This window comes from Nelumbo nucifera, chromosome 7, assembly GCF_055504915.1.
Source record: "Nelumbo nucifera cultivar China Antique chromosome 7, China Antique-T2T, whole genome shotgun sequence".
Classification (NCBI taxonomy): Eukaryota; Viridiplantae; Streptophyta; class Magnoliopsida; order Proteales; family Nelumbonaceae; genus Nelumbo; species Nelumbo nucifera.
In genome coordinates this window covers 6032174-6056158 of record NC_142655.1, presented here as the reverse complement: position 1 = coordinate 6056158, position 23985 = coordinate 6032174, and the positions used below count along the sequence as shown (strand labels likewise).

At 41.3% G+C, this 23985-nt stretch overlaps 1 protein-coding gene and 1 long non-coding RNA gene across 2 annotated transcripts; one reads left to right on the top strand and one right to left on the bottom strand.

The window, feature by feature from the left end:
- Nucleotides 1-7779: 7779 nt before the first annotated feature.
- LOC104597394 (cellulose synthase A catalytic subunit 3 [UDP-forming]) lies at nucleotides 7780-15811 on the bottom strand. The gene is made up of 16 exons (XM_088891980.1): nucleotides 15665-15811; nucleotides 15251-15414; nucleotides 14712-14968; nucleotides 14144-14333; nucleotides 13849-14054; nucleotides 13640-13757; nucleotides 13301-13499; nucleotides 12164-12430; nucleotides 11719-12064; nucleotides 11475-11612; nucleotides 11073-11198; nucleotides 10573-10785; nucleotides 10108-10372; nucleotides 9445-9647; nucleotides 8796-9146; nucleotides 7780-8701 (listed from the first exon to the last, which is right to left on the bottom strand). Exons 3-16 carry the CDS (start codon nucleotides 14733-14735, stop codon nucleotides 8117-8119), a joined length of 3231 nt encoding a protein of 1076 aa, XP_088748106.1. The 5' UTR covers nucleotides 14736-14968; nucleotides 15251-15414; nucleotides 15665-15811; the 3' UTR covers nucleotides 7780-8116.
- A 1093-nt stretch (nucleotides 15812-16904) lies between these two features.
- On the top strand, nucleotides 16905-17683 carry LOC148790117 (uncharacterized). The gene is made up of 2 exons (XR_016078479.1): nucleotides 16905-17100; nucleotides 17209-17683. It is a non-coding gene; the product is annotated as an uncharacterized LOC148790117 (long non-coding RNA).
- Nucleotides 17684-23985: the final 6302 nt, after the last annotated feature.

Here is a 23985-nt window from a genome sequence, read left to right as displayed (position 1 = left end):
CGCAAGTGGGTCGATCCAGCTCGGCTCTGCTTCAGAGACGGGAGCGACCTCTTCTTCCCCACCGAGAATGCTGGGCCGAGGTAAGTCCTCTATGTACACGGTTCTCATGGCGTTGTGACTCGTGCTGGCTAGTCGGGACAGGGCGTCGGCCTCAGTGTTCTCTGACCTCGGGATTTGCTTGATGAAGTGTGACTGGAAGTTGAGCAGAGCCTCCTTTACTTTTGCCAAGTATGCAATCATAGTGAGTTCGCGTGCTTCGTACTCGCCTGTAACTTGGTTGACCACGAGCTGGGAATCACTACAGATAACTACGTGCTTTGCTCCGACCTTGTGCGCTAGGTTCAGCCCGACTATCAGTGCCTCGTACTCCGCCTCGTTGTTGGATGCCGCGAACTCAAAGCGTAGTGTGTATGCCAACTTTGTTATGCTCGGGCCGCGTTGCACTATTCCAGCCCCGCTACCCTGCTGGTCCAAGGAGCCATCTACGTGAAGGATCCAGGGCTCCTCATCCCAGTTCGCGTTTGGTCTAACCAGGATAGATGCTACACTGGCTGCTACTTCACGGGGTTCAGACTCTATTGGCTTGGGAGCTCCGAGCTCGCCCGAACTGGGGATCTCGGGCTCGACCGGCTTAGGGGCTTTGAGGCTAAACGTGCATTCGGCGATAAAATCTGCCAAGGCTTGGGCCTTAATAGCAGTTCTTGGCTTGTACTGGAGGTCGTACTCGCTGAGTTCGATAGCCCATTTCGTCAGTCGACCGGAAACCTCGGGTTTGAGTAAAACTTGTCTCAGAGGTTTGTCGGTCAGGACGATGACGGTGTGAGCCTGGAAGTACGGGCGGAGTTTCCGAGCAGCTATCACCAATGCGTATGCTAGCTTTTCTATCTGCGGGTACCTTGTCTCTACTCCTTGCAAAATTTTACTAACATAATATATGGGTCGCTGGACCCGGTCTGTTTCTTTTATTAGTACCGAACTGACTACCTCGTCGCTTGCCGGGAGGTACAGTTCTAAGACCTCGCCCTCCTCGGGCTGGGCTAAGGTTGGCACACTAGCGAGGTAACCTTTTAGCTCGTCAAACGCGAGCTGGCAGTCTTGGGTCCACTCGAACCCTTTGCCTTTGATTGCTTTGAAGAAAGGTAGGCAGCGGTCTGTTGATTTGGACATGAAGCGGCTTAGAGCGGCTATGCGGCCGTTTAGCCTCTGAACTTCTTTTACTTTCCGAGGTGGTCTCATATCTAGGATGGCTTTTATTTTGTCCGGGTTGGCCTCAATACTGCACCGATTGACAATGTAGCCTAGGAATTTGCCTGAGGTGATGCCAAAGACACATTTGTTGGGGTTCAATTTCATGCTAAACTGACGCAGGATTTGGAAGACAGAATCTAAGTCTTGTATTAATTCTTGTGAAAACTGTGTCTTGACGACCATGTCGTCTACATAACACTCTATCTTCGTGCCAATCAGGGGCCAAAACAGCCTATTTACAAGTCTTTGGAAGGTCGCCCCGGCATTTTTTAATCCGAAGGGCATGACCTTGTAACAGTATAGGCCGAACTTGGTTATGAAGCTGGTTTTTTCCTTATCGGACTGGTCCATCCGGATTTGGTTGTAGCCTGAGTAAGCGTCCAGGAAGCTTAGCAACTCATGTCCCGAGGTCGCGTCCACTAGGCGGTCAATTCTGGGGAGGGGGAAGCAATCTTTCGGGCAAGCTCGGTTCAGGTCGGTGTAGTCGACGCACATGCGCCACTTGCCATTCGCCTTTTTTACCAGCACAGGGTTGGCCACCCAACTCGGGTAATGGACTTCCCTTATGAAGTCTACTGCGAGGAGCTTCTCGACCTCCTCGTCGACCGCCCTCCAGCGTTTTGGGGCTAAGTTGCGTTTCTTCTGTCTAATGGGTCTGACTACAGGGTCAGTGTTAAGTTTGTGAGTTATAAGGCTAGGGTCAATGCCGGGCATATCGGCCGCGGACCATGCAAAAATATCTAAATTTTGAAGTAAAAAACTCACCAGTTCGGTTCGTAGGGGTTCCTCGACAGAAACACTGATCTGGAGTGTGCGAGTCGGGTCCGTAGCCGAAGTCAGGATTGCGACTGTTTCCTCTATGGGCGAAGCTCGTTCCTCGCCTTGCTCCGCAGGCTGCTCCAGTTCGAGGTCATCGGCTGCCTTGATTTTTCCCTTCAGTGCGGCAACATAACACTTGCGGGACTCGAGCTGGTCGCCCCGCGCTACCCCCACACCGAAGTCCGTAGGAAACTTCATGGCCAAATAGTAGGTGGAGACCACCGCCCGTAGGATATGCGTGATCGGCCGCCCTATTATGGCATTGTATGGGGAGGGGGTCACGACCACCAGGAAATCATGGTTGAGTCTGACCGCACAAGGCCATGTGCCGACTTCCACAGGTACTATTATTTTTCCGAGGGGCCTGACTTCCTCTCCGCTGAAACCCACCAGGGGAGTGTTCGCGGGCTTTAGTTCGCTCCTCTGTAACTGTAGCTGGTCAAATGTTGATTTAAAGAGGATGTCCGCTGAGCTGCCCGAATCTACGAGTACGCGCCTGACCTCGAAGTCGCTGATCCTTAGTTTAATGACAAGCGCGTCATCGTAGGGGTAGTGGACCCCTCGCGCGTCGTCCTCCGTGAAGAAGATTGGTTCTTCGGTCTTTGGTCTCTTTGGGGGGTTCCGTTCCTCGAGGGCCACTTCGCGAATTGAAGTCTGGGCTGCTGCCGAGGTACACCCTGCTACCACCGAACCTGCCACAATTACATGGATGGTTCCCCGAACTGGCCTCTCTTCCGGAGGCTGTCGCTGCAACAGTTCGGCAGGTCTGCTGCTAGATTTGGGGGCATCCTTTTTGTGCTCCCCTTACCGACCTGCCTTATTGTTATTATTGTTGTGTTGTACAAAGTTTCTCAAGTATCCGCGACGGATGAGCCCCTCTATCTCGTCCCGGAGATTATTACACTGTTCGGTACTATGACCATGGTCTCTATGGAAACTACAATACAAATTCTTATTTCTTTCGTTCGGATTTCCCTTTAGGCGAGGTGGCCACTTCACGTATGGGGCGTCCTTGATCGTCATTAAGATCTCGGTCCGCCTTGTGTTTAATGGCGTGTAATCCGTCCGAACTGCTAGGGGAGCTCGGAACGACTGGTTCGGCTTCGGCTCCCAGGCTGGGTTTTTCCTGTTGACTGGGTTGGAGGGCTCGCCTTCCCTCTTTCTTTTCTCGTTCCCCCCTTCGGTTCGATGGTTGATTTCTTCCTCTGTCCTCATGAACTTGTCCGCGAGCTTGAGGAATTCGGCCACGGTTGCGGGCTGGTTAGCTACCATGTGCCATTTGAATTCTTTGTGCGTTACCCCTCTTTTGGCCGCCGCGAGCTGCACCGCGGGGTCCAACCACGGTATCTGCAAGCATGCTTCATTGAATCGCTTGATGTAGCCCCGTATGAATTCTCCTTCCCTTTGGACTACTCCGAATATGCTTTCCTCTGTTCTGGGGCACCGTTTGCTGGTGACAAAGTGTGCGGTGAGGACCTGCACGAACTGAGCCCAACACTTTATCGACCCGGGGGCCAGGTTCCTGTACCAAGTGCGAGCTACCCCCTTGAAGGTGGTGGTGAAGGCCACGCACATGCACGATTCGCTGGCCCTAGCGAGGTGCATTTGGGACTGGAAAGCGTCAACGTGGTCGTTGGGGTCGAAGGACCCGTCATACTTGTCCAGAGGTGGGAGCTTGAAATCTCTGGGCAAGGGGACCGCCAGTAGTTCTGATGCGAGGGGGGAAGGAACTGAGAGAATCGGGGCTGCTCCTACCTCGTCCGAGCTCATCTCTTCTTTGCCTCTGAGCTCTGACAGGACACGGGTGGTGGTTCGGCGACTTCGCCGGCGCCTTCGTTGTTGAATGGGCCTTGTACTGGCGCTGCTGGCCTCCGTGTTGCTGAGCTCGATGGGCCCGGAATGCTGGTAGTCTGCTGCTGCCAGTGCGTCGAATCGGTTTTCCGTGAGTGGGAACTCGGGCTTGGAGCGCCGAGGTGCCAATCTCGCGGGCGAGGTTCCCGACCCGCTTGCGAGCTGTGAGGCGGGGATGATTTTTTTCTCTCTTCGGCCTGGGGATGAGGCCTGGCTGTTAGGGGGGTTCTGGGGCCTGGAGGCCTTTCCTTGGTGGGGGCGTCCATCCTGCGGGGAGGCCTTGACCGGCCTCGGAGCAGGGTGGCGAGGTGGAAGTAGTGATTGGTTCAGTGGCAGTTGGGGGAACTGCTGTTGATAGTGATACTGGGAGATGTTGTGCAGCACTTGGTGCTGGTGAAGCTGGTGTTGCTGGAACTGTTGCATTTGGGCTTGCATTGCCCACATGCACTACATTAGGTCGTCCAACCGGTTTTGGCTGGCTGCTAGGGGGACGGCAGTCGGTTCAGTAAAGGTTGTCTCAATAGGGGGAGGAAAGGGGATGCTTGTGGCAGGAAGGTTTACGGGCGCCACTGCTTGTGGCGCATTCAAGCTGGGGATTCCATCCCCCGAAAGGGGGAAGGTGAACTGTCCAACGCACACCACGGGAACTTGAAGTTGTTCCCCGGTGGTGTTTGTCTCCGTGCCACGTCCGATGTTGCTGGAAGAAGCCATGAGTGTTGGGTTTTTTGAAGAAGAAAAGGGGGTTATGAGAGTTTGGAGGGAGGCTTTTTGAAGCGTTTCCCACAGACAGCGCCAATTGATGATGCACAATCCGGCCGGTCTTAGCTGTCAACGACCTTGCCTCTGAACTGAGTAGCAGGGAACCTGAAACGGAGGAGATGAGGAAGCTCCGGGGAGAACCTGGTGTAAAGGCTCCGAAGCTTAAGTTAGAATCCTTCAAAGGCAAGATAAAACCAGATAGCGCAAAGTTTGCATACCTCTTCTTTGGGGGTGGAGAGCCTTTTATAACCACCTCGCGCACTCACTCCTAGACTCCTGTCAGGTCGGGAATGAGTATTTCTGTGCTTCTGCCAGTTCGGGCGTCATCGCCTCTGCTGGGGCAGAACCGTCACTGCTCTTTTTGTCGGAGCCGTCTCTGTAACTAGAGGTAGCGGTGACAGGTGACGATGGCAGGCGGCCGTTTGAAATGCGACCGTCAAGCGTCAGATCCCGAGTCAGTCAGGTGTGCCGCCCCTGGATACGGACTTCTTCGGTTTCAGGTACGGTGTGGCTCGTCCAGTTCAATGCTCCGGAAGCGAAGTGCCTGGAGCGGTGCGTGAGGCGAAGTCTTGAGTTCGGATAAGGGGGGCCCCGAACTATCATAAGACGGGCCAGTTCGGGTCTCTGCTTTGTGTGACTCGGGTTCAAAGGGAGAGTTCGGGCTCCTTGTAGGGAGTTCGAGCTCTAAGTAGGGAGTTCGGGCACCTTGCAGGGAGTTCGGGCTCCTCGTAGGGAGTTCGAGCTCTAAGTAGGGAGTTCGGGCACTTTGTAGGGAGTTCAAACCACTAGTCTCTTCCCTTTGGTGTTTATACCCTCGGTACGCTGTTTTAAGTGCCGAGTTTACTTGTTTTTTGCCACGTGATGTGATTTGCGAGGTCGGGCCAAATCTTCCTTCATCACTATACATCAATGCCTCCCCATGAATTGGCATCAATTCCGAACTGTCACCTACCTCAATTGTACTTTGGGCCTAGAAATTCTGACCCTAGGCTGAAACCTCATTCTCCCTTCCCCTGTGCAATGGCCTGTTGGGAGTGTTTTGTTGGTAATGCATCCCTACCCTTTATGGAAGCCTGGAGGATAATGGACCAATCGTGATACATCACATCAATCTGACATGTGGGGTGCATATACATGGAGCTGACGTGGCATATCATGGAGGGAGACATGTGAGTCCGGATCTGCTCCTCACACCAACTTCACAACATGTCCCAACCATACATTAATTTATTCATGGAATGTTCCCAATACATGGTGGGATGCACTTGCGAGTAGGGGTCCAATGTGACTTGATTATAAATGGACTAGGTCCAATCCAATCCAATGAATGTTTTGAACCAATTTGGACTGGTCCAGTTCAATGTCTAGGTCGTCCAATCTGTTCAAATTCATTTTGATTTAAATTGGTTTCAACCCAAACCTGATCCATTGACACATATTTTTATCTTATATCAATGGACTAGATATTGGCTTAATCCAACCCAATCCAATATAAATTTGTTACAGACAGACCAGGTCGAATCCAATCTAATATATATTTTGGACTGGATTGATCCAATCCAATATGTTTTGTTGGTCCGTCCAATCCGTCCAAATTGATTTTGGACTGGATGGGCTCCAATCCAAAACCGGTCCATTGTTGACACCCTTACTTGTGAGGGTGTGAGGTGTGCTGAGGAACAAATCCCAATTCAAAACATGTAGTTTGGGAGATCAAATCTGCCCCCCACAAGATTGCCCCCTATAACGTCCCACAGCACGTCTCTGCTGTGTGTTGGGAACATCTCCTGATGATGACATAATCATTTATGATATTATCATCGGGAGATATTCTCAATACACGGCGGGAATGTGCTGTGGGACGTTATGGGGGGCAATCTTGTCGGGGCTGATTTGAACTCGTAGTTTGGTTGGATATACAAAGCCAACTGGAAATACAATACTTGGCATGTCCATGAGCATAAAAATTCATTGGAGTTGAATGAACCGCAGGAGGATTATGAAGGATTCTCAGTTATATCCACAAATGCTTACAGGAATATTTTTCATAAGAAGATTGCAAATTAAAGGTTGACTTGAGTCAGTGAAGAGTTGGGAATTCATTAAACAGAAGAAAATAAAGGTGTTTGGTATGGTGCTACTGCATTGCGTTGTACTTTGGGTTGATCAAAACAATTTTGTGAAAGATTTTTTTTACTTGAAATATTTTGAAAACGTTTTGGCAAATTGTTAGTTTTACCTAAAACATCAAATTTGATATTTTAAACACGCATTTTTCTAATTGAAATGACACTAATAATATATAGTGGAGGATTGTATAAACCTCTCTCTTTTTATTTATTTAAAAAAAAAAAACCATTGTACAGACTCTAAACAAACGAGTTCAGATTGGATGTCATCGAACAACAACCAAATGTTTTCGCCAAAAAAAAAGGACAACAACCAAATGTGCTTATGCAGAACGCTGTCTTTGAATGCAAAATGGGATGAAAGGCGATCAATTTTAATTCCAATACAATGCAAGCTCAAGGATTTAGCTATACGGAGACGGATCAAAACTGCATAGGCTTCAGCAAATAGCAGATATTTGGGGATATCTGATCATGTGTGAGTGTTGAGAAAAGAAATCCCACATCCCATAAAATATAGAAGCAAAGTACTAATATATGAGGATTAGCCTGCAATGTAATGACTTAAAACTTATCATAACAATCACTTGCAACTCATGGGGCATCTCACGACTATTTTTAATGTATAGAATTATAGATTATGTGAACGGACTCAAACAAACCGTTTTCAGCGAGTACTTGGGCGTGGACTGTTTAGTGCAATATGAATGTCTGTGCCTTGGACCTAAAGCTTCAACTAGGATTTGGCTTGGTAATGCGAGCCCAACATTTTCCAATTTTATGTCTGTATCATTCACTCAAATCGCCTGCCTTTCTATCCCCCCTAGAAAACAGAAAAAATTACAAGTATCAACCCCCAGAATCCACCTCCTTTAATAAAGAAAGGTGTCATGTTGAGATTATGATGGATCCTGTTGAAGTTGTTTGCAAACCAATAGCATGTAACAACAAAAAACAAGGTACAAAGAACAGATTGGGAGATCTAGAATTCAATTTATTGTTTTTCCACGCAACCCAGAAGGCAAGAAAGTAGCTCTAGTCCAGTTTCTTCTCACTCAAAACAGAGCTCAATAATTTCATTGGTTCAACAAATAAAATAATCATAACTTATAGACAACAAAATGCGCTGTCCTATCTACATATATATATATACTTTCACAAATCCATAAGACCACAGCATGATAGGCACAGCTTAGGCACATCACAAACAAAAGCCTATGTGGATATCAAAATGAAATCTTCATATTTCCTGTTGTGTTACTATGACATCATTTTGTTGCTTCTGTTGTTCTGTGGTCTTTATATTCCCTCTAGCAGTTGATTCCGCACTGTTGAACATCTGGGCCAGTCACCCTGGTGGTAAAGGGATCAATGCGAACCCATAACAAGGAGAAAATGGAAGCAAGGAGAATCGACCACACAACCACAATAGTAGGTGTCCGGTTCTGGCGTCCCATTAGACCCTTGAGGAAAGGATAGAGGTGAATAATCACCCAGAAGGCAAAGAACAGCTTCCCAAAGAGAGGACCCCATGATTGGTACCCGCTGTTGATGGCATAGGAAATGCCAGCAACAACCCCAACTAAGTTGATGATGAGGAGAGTGGTTGGTGGTATGAGCAGAGTTGTCCATTTGAACATGTAGAGCTCAGCAAAATCCCCTTCCTCATCAGATGCCTTCGACGTGACAGTGAAATTGGTATCAATGCCGGCAAGGACTTTGAGAAGACCTTGAAAGACAGCAAAAAGATGGGCTGAGACACCTCCAATAACCCAAAACTGTTCATTTCTCCACCATTCATCAATCCCAACACCGCTCCACCTCATCTCCAATATACCGGTGGCAAAGATGGAAAGGAAAAGGGATATGAACCAAATACTAGCAATGTTGCTGATCTGCAGTCAAAAGCCAGACAACTTGGTGAGATTCAATAGCAGTTACCAAAGTGAGAATTAATGTATTCAGTGTGATGAAAGTAGTGATAGTTACCTGTGGAATAATGAACTTCCCGGTAAGTAGACATACAGCTGGTAATGTACAATAAGCAAGAAGAGGAATAGCAGTTACTGGGTAAATTGTTGTGTTGACATATGCAAACCTCTCAAGCCATTTCAGCCTTCCACTATAGCCATACCAAATGGGGCAGTGTCGGCTGAAAAGAATTTCTACAGAACCTAAAGCCCATCGAAGCACTTGGTTTAGACGATCTGACAGGTTAATAGGAGCAGATCCTTTGAAGGCTGGTCGTTTGGGCATGCAGTAGATTGATCGCCAGCCACGAGCATGCATCTTGAATCCTGTAAGGATATCTTCTGTGACAGAACCATAGATCCACCCAATCTGCAGAAACAGAAGGCCATGTAACAACTTGAGTGTTTCTTGCTGGAATGCCTAAAGCCATGTACATATGACAGGGCACAAATCTTTTTTCTTTTTTACATCTTAATTTTTTTTTCCTTTCCCAAGAAAAATCAGACTCGAATTATTAAAATATCACCTACTTGTTATCCATCTTAAACAATGGTTTAGATCTTAATAAGCTACAGTATCATAATGTCATCGCATGAGAGGTTCCTATAACTCATAGTAACGAATTGCAAAATGCAAGCCAAAATATCAGAATGAGATATGGACTTACTTCACTTCCCCAGTCAGACTTGTCCTCATATCCACAGCTGATAACATGGATGGCTTCTTTAAGAAGAGTCTCAGGAGTGGCAGATTGGGGAACACCACCATTTTCCATGAGGGTAGAGGCAACAAAAACAGCTGACTGACCAAACCTCTTTTCCAGGCTCATCTGTGACATGAGAAGTGACTTTTCATCATCAAATCCAGCACCTGGTTTGGAGCAAGAATAAAAGTATCAGTCTCACAAAATCTTTTATCACCAGATGAATGAATAATAACATTTTTATATGCAATAATAACAGTGATTATAATAAAATAATTAACAATACGCAGTATGAATAAAGAAATTAAACAACATAAGAGTTAGCCTTAAAAGAACCAATCAATTGTTTTCATGGATAAAATAGAAAAACATTGCATGTCTATTTTGACATAACTCAACACCATGTTCAAATGATTAATGTAGTAATCAACAAAAAAGTGTAATTTTGTATCCATTGGTCTAGCCTTTTCATGCTGCAAGGTTGTACATGTTATGGTCCTGTTCCTCTTTGCCCATGGGGTATTGATGATTGTACCCTCTTTTTTCTTTTTTCTCTTCTTAATAAACTCTTAAGTATTGATTTGGAAAAAAAATATGGTGACCAAGAAAATATGAAATCATCCTTACCTTCAACCCCCTCTTCTATATCTTCTAGATTGAATATGGGCACAGTTGGATCCACATGCTTGCTAGATCTCTTCTTGTCCAATCCTTTTTTACTTGATTTTGAACTCTTCTTTCGTGATCCACCACAGAAACTAGAAAACAGACCTGGTTTTCTGTGCTTAGGCTTTACAGGAGGCTCATAGCCATATAAAGCTGTTCTGTTGAAGACACATCCTGTACCCACATAAACAGGACCTTGGATGCCGTCCAAACCTCTTAAATTTATCTAACATACAGAATAAAAGGAAAATAAAAACATAATTAGAACAGTTGGAAGCAAAAAGATAACTACAATAATGTTTTCCACAAAATCCAAATATTTTCACATGATTACCAGAAGTTACATTAAGAGATTAATGATTAAAGAGAAAAGTAACACAAGAATATGAAAGATACCCAGTTGCAGAAAGTAACACAAGAACTTACATCAAAGAAAACAGTATTACGGTTGGCATAACGATCATTCTTGTCAATACCATCAAATCTCTGTGGAAATTGAACATAACAAACTGATTTCCCAAGGTTTGGATCCATCATAAAACACATAGCTTCCCTCAGAGCCTTGCTGTTGTTAATGTAGTGGTCACAATCAAGATTCAACAAGTAGGGACCATTGGTAAGCACTGCTGATACACGGACCTGTCATGGAGTTGCATTGCACATTATATTGAGATATATCATACCATGGACAATCTTCATTATGCAGCCATTTAAGCAGTCTAGCTACTTAGAAGTGCATTAAATCAGTTGGAGTTGTAATGGAGTCTGCCATTTCTGGGTTGGCAAAAAGGATATGTTTTTGTTTATCAATGAGACCACAGCTGAGTGGCTGTGCCTTTTATTTTTCCGCTTCTGCTGTAACTTTACTTTCTGTTTTCTGATATTTACAAAATTAACAGATCATTAATGATGACAAAAATACTTACAAGTGCATTCATTGCACCAGCCTTCTTGTGATGTTGGAAGCCTGGACGCTTCTCACGAGATACATAGACCAATCGTGGCAGTTCATTACCTTCACTATCAAGTCCTCCACTATGGCCTAAGAAAACCTGTAGACAACAATGATGCCACAAGGTAAGTCTTTACTAGTTTGGCCAATAATTTGGGATGTAAAAATAGAAATGAAAAATAGGGTGATTTAATAAAATGTTCATAAGATAGGCATATGCACATCATCATCTAGATCTGAAGATACTACATGAGCTTGTATAAATAACATTTGTCAATGTTATAAGCATTTCTGAAACAGAAATACTGGGTTTTACAAACAACCCATAGACTGCATGAACTTCTGAATCGGATCTACTAAGGCAAAATGGAGCAACCTGTATCATTCCCGGATGATCTCTGGTATTATTTCCTGGCCATGGGGTACCATCTTGCATTACCCACCCTTCCTCAGGAACTTTCTGTGCCTTTGCAACAAGTCCATTGACACGAACTTTAAACTCTTCATATTCTCTCTGCAACAGAATAAAAAAAAGATACATGAAGAAAAAGGCGAAGGACATGATTTAGGAAAATAACAAATAAAAAAAAAAGATCTTTATTGATGAAGAAAAACTCTACCTTCATGGCTCTGCGATCTTTGACAAATGATGGATGAACTTTATCTTTCAAATAGTCAATTTTTTGTGCAAAATACCATTCTGGAGCACGCGGCTCAATATTGTATTTCTTGCAGAAAGGGACCCATTTCCTTGCAAATTCTGAAGTTTCAGACAAAGCCTCGAAGGTCAACATGGCAGCTCCATCATCGGAGACATAGCAGGAGACCTTGTCAACTGGGTAGTCAACTGCAAGAATAGATAGGACGGTATTTGCTGTGACAAGAGGAGGTTCCTTTAAAGGGTCAACAGTACTGACAAAAATGTCAACAGCAGCCAATTGTGATGGCTCTCCCTCTCGGTCATATCTGTTGTCAAATTAACTTTCAATCAGTAACTCACAAAATCAGCATAAAGAGCAATATATTGACACTCAATTATGGAGGAGTGAAGAAAGAATCGTTCACCTCAGAGAGAGTCTGTCCAGGTAGGTCTCACGATTTACTGGAAGCCATTTTGGGAACTGATCCAATATCCAAGACATTGCAAACCAAATCTCACATATGACAGAGATCAACCACAAAGCATAGGCATTGGGCACTGGATTCGTTATACGGTAGTGCAAGAAAATGCAGAGAATAATTAATCGAAGAACAATGACCATCCTATAAGGATTTATCCTAGCTGAAGGAATAGAGACCTTCCTTGAAAGAGGTTGCCGAGCTTCATCATTCCTGCATTATAAAAACAAAGCATTGAGGCTCATTTCTTATAACAAGGACAAAACTAAATATGCATACATAGTCCTGCAAAACTTTTGTGTCAAAGAAACTACAAAGCATGGTTGGCAATGGAGTCTAGTTGATTCTAGGAAATAATGAAACACCTAATCACCTGCCTATATGCCCACCTAGGTGATAGAATTTTACAAAGAAAAAACTAAATTCTAGGTTAATTCTCTAATTTTACATACCAATTGGCATGCATATAGATATAAAAATATCAACTCTCTTCATTAATAATATATGATAGAATGTGTTAACACGTCTAGCAATAATATGTGCCCATAGTAATAATATTACAATAAGACTGCTGTCTTGTGATTTTTTGTTGTCTAGGTGCTGCCTTGATAATTAAGCTATATACAACAGAAATGAGTCACCGCTCACCATATACACAGCTAATTCTGAGGGTTCAAGTTGCAAATTTAGTTTAACAACCAAGAAAGACCAACAGTCTCTAAACTTTCCAGGAGAAGGTGATGTATCCTAGAGTAGTAGAATTCATTAGAAAAAGGTCATTCCCAATGTTGGTCCCAACCATGTGGGGTCTTGGGAGGAATGGACTGGATATGGTCCTAACCTTTGGCAATTTTTTGCACAAAGTGGCCACTCTCAGACTTGAACTTGTGTTCTCAAGCTTGACAGTCCAAGATTTTACCATTACACCAAGTATTGTAGAATGTAGAAAAATGTCAAAATCCCAAACCTTGATGGACAGATAAACAGAACCTACAGAACCCCACAAAAAAATCCAACTTTTATAAATATATACAATTCAATAACAAATTAAAGTTTGTGGTATCCAATAAAAAGGGAGCTCACATTAAAGAATCGTCCAAAAGTACATCAGTGCTGGCATCAATATCTCCACCTCCCCTGCCTTCAGAAGTGGCATGAGTACTCACTGGAACAACATTCTTTTCCTGCTTCACCTTCCAGCCCTCGACTCTATCTTTCCACGCTACATTACCAAATCCTTGTGAACCAAACTCCCTTGCTGGGTCTACAACCCTAATATTAGCTGCAAATAGAAGATATTTTTGGAAGCTCGAATCAATACTAAAACAGAATATTGGTGCTTACGTGCAATGCATCTTAAATATGTGTGTGTGTGTGCGTGTGTGCTTGTGTGTATGTAGGGGACGAGAGAGAGACACATACGTGACTGATTGGCATCCACTGAATAAGGGAGTGGATGCACACGCTTGCTTCCACCACCTGCCCCAGGAGATGCCATGGAAATACGCTCAGGAGATGCTGCAGACAACTCTCCTGAAACCTGAAAAAACAAACCAAGGACACAGTCTCATTCAGTGACCATTCACATAACTAGTTAGGATGAATTCATGCTTAAACAATGCTTGACCTACCGACTGGCCATTGGTGAGCAAAGGGATATGGTTGAGAGAAACTTCTTTATCATAGTTTGGGGTCCTGACATCCTCACCTCTCCCATAGCTCATATGCCAACTTAGCATACGCTCTGCAATCTTCTGCTTCTGGTCTTGATTTCCAGAAGAATAATCAACATCATCCATGTCATCCTCAACAGGATCGCCCCGAATAGGAGGACTTCCTGCAAATAAGAAAAATCAACATCATCCATTTCTATTTCTCCACGCTCATCTATTAACAAGTAATGACTAAGACTAATTTCCAACAAACCTTTGTGCCTCTTGTATCTGGTCTTGCATTGAGGACAAGATTGAGTCCCGTCTTTCCTCTCATACTCATAGCAAGGCCTGCAGACGGGAAATGCACAAACATCGCAAGCGATGAAGAGTTCACCGCTCACCGTGGTGCCAACATTGTCACCACAGATCTGGCAGACCTGACCGTGCTTTGAAGTCTTTGGCTGAACAATCAAATGACATAATTGGTAAAAGTCGGGGGAGAAAAGGAAGAATGCAATTTCAGGAACAGACTATTAATACATCAATTCACTAAGAACAATAGGATAATAAGCTAATAGTGCAGAAAGAAACGCAAAACTAATTAAGAGCACGATAAGACAGAATTTCTGTGCAATGAAGATGTCTTTCGCAAAACAACAAAGAAAGTGATGGATAAAGAGCAACGAACAAATCAGTCTACGCTAAACTACTAAAATTTCCATCAGATAAGTGAAGCACAATGTGAGACATTGAAATCTCATGACTTTGAAAACTGAGATTCTTATGCACCCAATGAATTTCAGAGCATAGTGGACAGGGGGAACAGATCGAATACTAACCGCTGCTTCTCCTTCGGACTCCATTGGCGTCTGTTTCCCTTCAGTCGAGTGGGGGTGATCGATAAGATAAACTGGTTAAATCTCAACGAGATCTAAGGATCATCGACACTCCAAAAAGTCTCGGGTCTACCTCTCACCACATGCAAAAAAGCTTAGGAATCTGCTTTTCCACGTTTTCACTCTGAAAAACAGATTTATCAGATTTATCTTTTCTTCCTGAAATGGTTCAGTTCCAGTTCAGATCTGCCTTGAAACACCTGAAAAAGATATACTAAGAATCAGCTTTCCCCCTTCCATAAGTCTTCTCTTGCGGTCAAAATCCTTTTATTTTTTTCACAAAATCACTAAATTTCATCCGGATCCACTCTACCCAACAAAACCAAATGCATCAAAAACACATTTTTAATGCGAATTCCTCTTCAAAAAACAATTGAATCACAGAGAAATTAAAGGACAAAAAAGGTTTATTCTTTCTCCCGGTGATAATTCACCAAATGTGAGCGAATTTTTTTTCAAACAACAGAAATCAGAAAACCCACCTCAAATTAATCATTCAAAGATAACCACAAGAATCCTGCAAGGAAAAACAGTGATAAATCGACCAGCGGATCAATCAACCACCGCGGACGAAGAACTCGTGCCGCGGCTGGCTCAAAAGCTCAAAATGCCTCCACCCTTTACCTGCCCCTGCAATAGAAATCCCCTAAAAAAACAAAAAGCAGGAAGGCGACAGAGCAACGATCAGCTCTAGCTGTAATGGCTCAGTGTCAGTTTATAAATCCCACCGACAGAGTGAGATTAGAAAACAAAACCCCTCCAATCATTTAAATTATTTTTCTTCCTCTACGTCATTAAAAGCTTCAGAAAAATGAAATTAAATAACGATTAGTTGAAGCTTTTGGACTTGCTGCGTATCGACTGAAGAAGATCGAGAGTGAAGTTCCAACGAATACCTTTTTTTCCTTATTTTTTCCTATTATGAGAAATTTCATTGGTCGTTAGGAGAAGAGACCGAAAATAAAGAAAGAAAAATAAATAAAGCCTTAGTTTTTTTCTCCGGCGTGTCGCTGGGCTGAGCTGTCATCCGCGGTCGCCGATGCCAGCAAATGATCTACAGTTTATAGACGGTAAATACAGTCACCTGGAAAGTCAATGCTTGACTTTTTATAGGAGATAGGCTGTAAGGAGACCGGATCTGCTCCTTACACACAGCGCCTCACACCGACCTGACAGGCACAGCCTACCATATATTACGAACATCTCCCGTATTTATTACATTATTATTCACGGGAGATGTTCTCACCATGCTGTGAGGTCGGTGAGAGGCGTCCTATGTGAGGAATGGGTCCCAATTCGGCTGGTGAGTGGTGGATCTGAACGCAGACAGTGGAGTGAGGTGTGGGTTGGAGTTAATTAAGAGAAAAGAGATGATTGATGGCTGCAAGGAAGGATTTTGATTTTGTTGACTCTTTGCTCGGACATTCTTTTGGGGATCCGTATAGGGTTTTAATGAGTGTCATTAATTGGATGGTTATGATTGTCTGATCACGAGATGTGGGGCTCATGATAAAAATCGTTCCTTCTAAGTGAAGATAGCTGACATGATCAAATAATGCTAGCCGTCAGATATATCAACCTTTTCTATATAATCATTTCTCACATGAACTGTCAGCTGTGTGTTGATGTTAAATATGAAAATTGGTAATGGGCATGTAGATCGGGTACGGGGTACCCCACCCGCATCAATTCTGGTGGAGCGGGTCTCTTTCTCTCCTAACAAACCTAAGCCCGCTGGATTCCCGTGGGCCCATCTTTCCTGCCCAAATCAGCGTTTATTGTTTCTGGATGATCTAATCGAATCAAAGTAGTCTGGTCCAGGAAAAAAAAACAAGTTCTTATTACTCTAGGTTCACTAAAAATAATAGCGTAAAAAAGTTATAAACAGGGTCCTCTCCCCATATGGGACCCTAATAAATTAAGGACCCGTTTTATGGGGAAGGGACCCTAAGGCCCCATTTGGCATCACTTCTCAGAATCGTTTTTGGTGATTCTAGCGATTATGAGAATGAGAATCGTGTTTGGTTTTGCTCGGCCCCCGTTTCTCATTTGAAATGGGATGAAAAAACCCCTCCGTCAGCTTGATTCATTGGAGTGAAAAAAATTGGATTCTTTGAATGAGAAATCTTGGTCGAATTCATTTTCGTGACATCCTTTTTTAAAAAACGAACGTGTGATAAGAGTCACACGTGATAGTGAGGGTACAATGGTAATTATAAATATCTTCGACCTAAAACCCTCGTTCTCTTCATATTTTGCCTTGCATCTTCTTGCAAGTTGCAACAACTCTCTCTAGCATCGCCGACATCATCTTTCTCATACTCTATCTCAGGTAATATTTCGACTAGTTTTGTTTTCTCCACATCATCTTCCTCATACATATTATTTTAAGTTGCAACGACTCTCTCCATTGTTTTTTTTTTCTTTCTTTTCTTCTCAGTTTGAGAATCCTTTTCAGTCGTTCTTTCTTCATCGGTCGTCTCCAACACCGTCATTACTCTCCCAACTCACAGGTATGGAACTCTTGATCCCAATAAATTTTATTGTTGGTGCAATGTATCCACAAAACAATAAATTGATTGTTTCGTTCTCTCTTGATCCCAAAAAATTGATTGTTGCTCACGGATGGTGATGCTGTAGCTAGGACAACAATATAGGAGTTAAAACATTTTTTAGTTGAAGTCCTTGTATTGAGTCCACTAATATGTTATTTTCTTTTCTTTTTTTCTTTTTTCTTTTTACTTTTATTTTTTGGGGTACCAGATCCAGTCATCTATCTTAACTTGTATGAAAATCTGACAAATAACATGTCAACCTAAGGCTTTTTTTACCCATCTCTCATTCCAATAGTTTTGGAATGCAGGAAATTTCTCCCTCTATATTAATATAAATCTGTCTTGGATGTTAACGATAAATTCTCAGGATTGTGCCAAACAAGACTATAATGATTCTCAGATGATTGTGCCAAACAAGACTATAATGATTCTCAGGATGAAAATTCTCAAAATCTATCCTTTTCAAAAAGGATTTTGAGAATGAGATTCTCTGGAGTGATCCCAAACCGGGACTAAATCTACAGGGAGTTGTTTTTCACTCTCTCGGTCTTCAACGTTTTAGAAGGGTCTAGATCTGCTCCTCATAGAGCACTCCTCACATTGACCTCACAGGTACACCTCACCATGTATTGAGAACATTTTTCATACTTTTGTATTATTGTTCATGGGTGATGTTCTCAATACACGGTGGGATATGGATGTGAGGTGTGCTTTGTGAGGAGTAGATCCCAATTTTCTAAAATCAGCAAATAATGATGGCCTGATCCATTGTTAAAGGATATGTAGGTAGCCCTCTAAGGTCTATCTGTTTTCCATAAGGCTGGGGTTGATGACGCGTGATCTGGTGTTCCTTGTCGGAGGACAGCTCGAACGTCGGACTAATGAGGTCGCCTAGTCGAGCTACAAGAAAAGGAGGTCAGAGTGTCCGGGGTGCTTTACCCAGTGTGGGCACTCCGATGCTTAAGTTAGCAAACTGGAAGTTTTTGAGAGAGTTGAAAGCAATATTGCTAGAGTATTCAGAGAGCTGAATCGCGCATACCTTGTGAGGTTGGAGGCAAGGCCTTTATATAGGCAAGCTGTCATGGGCCTCACGATGTGTGTCTGAGATCCTTGGCCCATCTGGTCCGGAGTTGGCTTCGTACCCAAAGACGGACTCCACGTAAGTTGATAAGGCTTATCCAGGTCCCTCCGAATCAGGCGGGGAGAAGATGAACTCCGTTGACATGGTGTTGTGATCCCGAGGAGATCGGAGACAGTTGGCTTACTTCTAGATGGAGGTTACGTGGCATCTCAACAGACCGGTGCATATAGTTGAGCTATTTAAGCCTTGATCTAGCTGGGTGACCCGATGTGCGCGAGGTGACTGGAATTGCTGAGGTCATCGAGGTGTCACCTCATCATTCTATCACTCCATGTGTCATCACATCGTTTAACGGGCCAAATTATCTCTCATCAAAGGGCAAATATAAATGATCAAGGCAGGGCAAGGCAAATTTAGGGATCCCCATTCTCCAAAGGGACGGTCATGAGGTTGAGATTTTTTAGCCTGTTGGAATATGGAATGGGGTATTTTACTTTGGGGTAAAGGAGGGGCATGCAAATGCCAAAACCTGCTCCCACCCTACCCTGTTGCCATTTCCTAGATTGACTAGCTTGAGTTTGGACCAGATTGGATAGTTCAAATTTGGCCTTGGTCTGAGACTTTAAGCCTGTTGAACTTAAACCTGACCCAACCCATCCAACGTAATAAGCAATAAACCCAAATTTTATGGGTTTTTTTTTTTCTTCGAAATGGGCTTTTTGGGTGAAAGACACCTTTTTGAACCTTTTTCTTTACCAAATGCGCGCCCATTTTAGCTTATTTGGGTGCTTTTGAAATCTTTTAAGCACTTACAAATAAGCACTCCCGAATCCGACAAGTTAGAAGAATTTTTGCTGTTATTTTCAATGTTCAAAATATTTAAATATTTTTTTATGGAAATACATATTCTTCCATCATCAAGCATATAATATAAACTCACTGATCAGAAACCTCAAAAATCAGAAAAATTTTATGAGAAACTGGGCTATACAATTCATCCAAGTCCATGAAATGTATTGGACAGTAGGGTGCAAACGGATCAAATCAAATTGGATACCAAATTTGGTTTGTTTATATTCGGATTTCAATTAGATCATATCCATCGGATATAAGTGGTTTTGAATCAAATTCAGATTATAATCGGATACTTAATAGTATAAATAAATTAGACAAAAAAGTTCAAAAATATTATATGAAATTAACAAATATGAAACTTGAACCTATGAAAACAATTTATTGAAAATACAATATTCAAGCCAACTTTATTAATAGATATAATGAATTTTAAATGTATATGAGTATATATATTTAAATCGAGTTGAATTAGATTATATCAGATTGGATAGGGTGGACCCATATTCAATTAAATTATAAATGGGTCAAATTCGGATCAGTCTTAATAAGATCAAATTTGAATTTGCACAACCAGATATCGTTTACAGCTCTAGATAATGTTGGTGCCGTTTAATAAGCCTTTTTTGAAAGAAGATCTAACAACCAAAAAACATAGTAAGCTTTCACATAATGATCTTAGTAGCCCAAAGATCGTTTGGTTGGAGGCATGTCTTTCCATGCATCTTTCCACGTGAAGACAAGACAAAAAAAATGATGAAAAGCTCCATTTCAAACTTCCTAAAATAAGTTTGAATTGAACTTCTCACGTCTTTTCGGGACATAGTTTTTTGACGAAAAAATCTTCCTCCAACCAAACAAAGAAAGACCCAAAAACGAACAGCTGAGCTTCTAAAAAGCGGACAGCCCATGCAGAAAACTGCACCAAAGGGCGCCCTGGATGAGAATTCAGAGGTCAGTCAAACTGATTTTTTCTCCCGCTGAATGAATCAGCGGTTCAACCATCCTACGACATGGATTAACCTGTAAAATTAAGAATAATACAAATTGCAAAAAGCAGTTTAGCGTATAATGTCATTATAAATAAAAAAAATAATGCAAATTACAAACAAAAAAAAGCCAAATAACATTACACGTGTCAGGTGGATCAATGATTCAATCGGATCAAATGGGTCATTTACCGGGATCAACAATTTTTCGTAATATAACGAGGTTAATCCGATCTGGGTCCGATCAACCGAACAACAACAGGTTGGAAGCGATTTGCCAAACTATAAAATCAAACTGTTCATAAGTCCAGCCCATTAGTTGTCTGCACGTTATCCCACTAAAAATAAACCAGAAAATAAAAATAAAAATAACAAGATTGGGTGTCAGATGAATGATGCATGCGTTTATTCTTTTCCACATGGGAAGTGAATTTTCTTCTTTGCGCAATTTCAGTTTTAGGTAATATTTGGTAAGTTTTTTTTGGAAAGATCTTCCTACAGTTTAGATTGCCAAAAAACTGTAATGCATTTTTCAGGTCTTGTCGTTAGAATCTGGATCATTTGGTAAATATTTTAGTCTATCATGGTCTATAGAATTATTAAATGAAGGTTTTAGGTGCATAAAGACAGTAAGAGGGAGTGCTTAAGTTAAAAATAAGTGTTTAAAAACATGTGCTTGCTATTTGCATTTGGCATCCAACTTTTTTAAGCACTTATTTTTTAAATCAAGCATTCATTTTATATTGAGCGTTTGGTAGTCTTTTTCTCTAATAAGTATTTGTGACTATTTTGTCTTTTATTTTCTTTCAAATTTTCAAAATATACCCTTTGAAAGCACTTTTATTAAATTACTTTTATAAGTACACTTTTATGAAAGTATTTTTATAAAAACACTTTTACGGAAGTACTTTTATGAAAGCATTTTTATAAAAGCACTTTTATACAAGTACTTTTATGAAAGCACTTTTGTAAAAGCACTTTTACTTTTATTATAAAAGTGCTTTTACAAAAGTGCTTTCATAAAAGTACTTTCTTAAAAGTACTTCCATAAAAGTAATTTCTTAAAAGTGCTTTCAGAAAAGTACTTTTACGATCGTAAAGTGCTTTCACAAAAGTATTTTTATAAAATTCAACTAGGGATAATTTTATATGTGGTATTTTAAAATTCAACTAGGGATAATTTTAGAAGAAAAAAGTTGAATAAGTGCTTATAGTATAAGGTTATAATCACTTAAAAAAAAGCAGAAAATTTGGTCTTAAAAAATAAGCACTTATTTTGAAGCTTTTACATTTTTTTAGACTTTTACGATTTTTTTAGGGCACATATCTTTCTGGCTTCCTGTCTTTCATTGCCAATTAAAAAAGACCAAAATTTGATCTTCCAAGCTTTGAAATGTCCAAAAAAACTATACGAAAAAACTTGCCAAACACCCTCTTAAAAAAATCGAAGGCCTAGAGTAAATGAGGAAAAACCCCAATAACCGATGAGGATGATCCAACCACGTTTTATGAACATGAGCTGGAATGGAATGTCTTGGTCAAGTTGCGATTTCTTAGAGAAGTGAGGTGAAGTGTATAATACGAAAGAGAAATGTTAACTACTGTTAATTTATCCCTCGTTTATAAGCTCAACAACAATGATTGATTGAGATTTTTATTTCTCAAGCAGTGCTGCTCTTCCTTTGGCACTCTATTGATCCGCCTAGAAGAAATGCTGAAAATCAACATGTTTTGGTGGGTTGTGGGTGCCAACTGGACTGGATTTGGTCCAATCCGGTCCAGTCCAATGTGAGTCCATTACAAATAGACTAACTCCAATCCAACCCCATGAATATTTTGGAATTTGGACCATTTTGGACCGATCTAATTCAATGTTTGGATTGTCTAATTTGTTAAAATTCATTTTAATTTAGATTGATTTCAATTTAAACCTGGTCCATTGACACCTATATTCTTATCTTATATCAATGGATCAGATATTGGTTCAATGCAAAACCCTCTTTCATTTTACCCTCTCCACATTTGAGAGTGGGGTGAGTCAGGTTGGCACATTGGGCCTACAACCCGTACCTAATCTCTCATATTATTTCCTGATATATATAAACAATAAACAAGTAAAATAATATGAACAAGAATCACAATTTCTAATTATTTGATCGAAACATGTAGAAAATGCATAAACTATCAGTTATCCCTCACATAAAATTCAGAATATTATTAAATTCAATACCTAATACACAAGTTCACAAGCCTCCAACAATATATGGGTCGGGGAGGGTCAGGTTTAGCCTAATAATATACCTTGCCCGCACCCATACAAGTTGTAAAATTTCAAAACTCGTATTTACCCTAAAATTTATTTTTCAAGGAAAAAAAACCACTCCATTGAGGCAGATAGGGACGAATACCCACTGGGTAAGGTAGAAATTTCCATCCCAAGTGGATGTGCTCTAAAGACTTTTTTTTTAATCCAATATTCTTTTATGTTAAATTTATTAATATACATAATTTTATATCTGCTTGTGCCTATCAGTCAATGAAAGTAAATGCTCACTCTAAGGCTCTGTTTGGTTTGAAGGAAATGTATAGGTTTTTCACTACCTTTTCCTTCAAACCAAACATAGCCTAAGAGATTTGCTATGGCTGCAAATGGATCGGATATGAACAGATCTAAATTTGATTTGTTTATATCTGAATTCGAAATGAAACCTATCCATCAGAATTATGTTATATTTTATGAATAAAAATAATTCAAAATTATTTATATAAAACTTGAACCTATAAAGATTTAGTCAAATACAATATTCAAATAAACTTTACTAATAAATAGATAATTAGGGGTGCCCACGGTTCAGTTAACAACTTTTTTTGGAACTGAATCGGTACTACTAGTTTTTGAAAAATTGGTAGCCGAAACCGAATTGAAGCCAATCAGTTAACCGGTTGACCGGTTCGGTTCATTGGTTTTTCGATTTTTTAATTTTTATAATATATATTATAAAAATATAATAAAAAAATTATATATATATATATTATTTAACAATTAGGTATTGACAATTGCGGTATCATGGTATAACTTAAGTATGCAAATGTACCCAAGGCTTATTTCTAAAGCATCAAGTGGGCTTGGTATTTTTTTTATAAATAAAGCGGGTTTGGATTGGGTAGGTTGTGCTTGGCAATTTGGCATACACTTCGAGTTGGGTCTGGTCAGGCTTGGGTTGGGCCCACCCAAATTATAGCCCTACATCTACTTAAATATTAAGTAGGGGTGAGCATTGTTCGGTTAAATCGAAAAACTGAACAGAAATTTTTGGTTTCAGATTTTTATTTATTTATTTTTTTTGGTTATTCCATTTTGTTTTTTTTTTGGTTGTACAAAATTTTGGTTTCGATTTCAGTTTTCAAGTTTTGAAATTCAACTAATCGAGAAAAATCAAATTAACCAAACTTTATTATTTATATAATATACTAGTAGGGCCTATGTAGTGTACAGGAAAATAAAAAAGTTGATTAATTTTATTAGTTGACAATTTGAAAGATGTTAGGATATATATATATATATATATATGCAAAGGTTAAATTATAGACAAAGTTTAAAAATTGTTGTTCCCCATAAAGCCCCTAGACCCTAGTGCAAGCTGGATTTAATCATAAGTCTATACTACAACCAATAAGTAGGAATGACAAATTTTCCTATTTCTTTGATTCCGCAGGGGCCCCACCCTGAATGGGGTGGG

What these genes read in the sequence shown, in the direction of transcription:
- LOC104597394 (XM_088891980.1), bottom strand. Translation starts at nt 14,735, where the DNA reads ATGGAGTCCGAAGGAGAAGCAGCG. An exon ending in CTTTTGGACGATTCTTTAAT is followed by an intron (nt 12,431 to 13,300) that starts GTGAGCTCCCTT and finishes TTTATAATGCAG; the next exon opens with GAATGATGAAGCTCGGCAAC. An exon ending in CTGGTGCAATGAATGCACTT is followed by an intron (nt 10,786 to 11,072) that starts GTAAGTATTTTT and finishes ACTCCATGACAG; the next exon opens with GTCCGTGTATCAGCAGTGCT.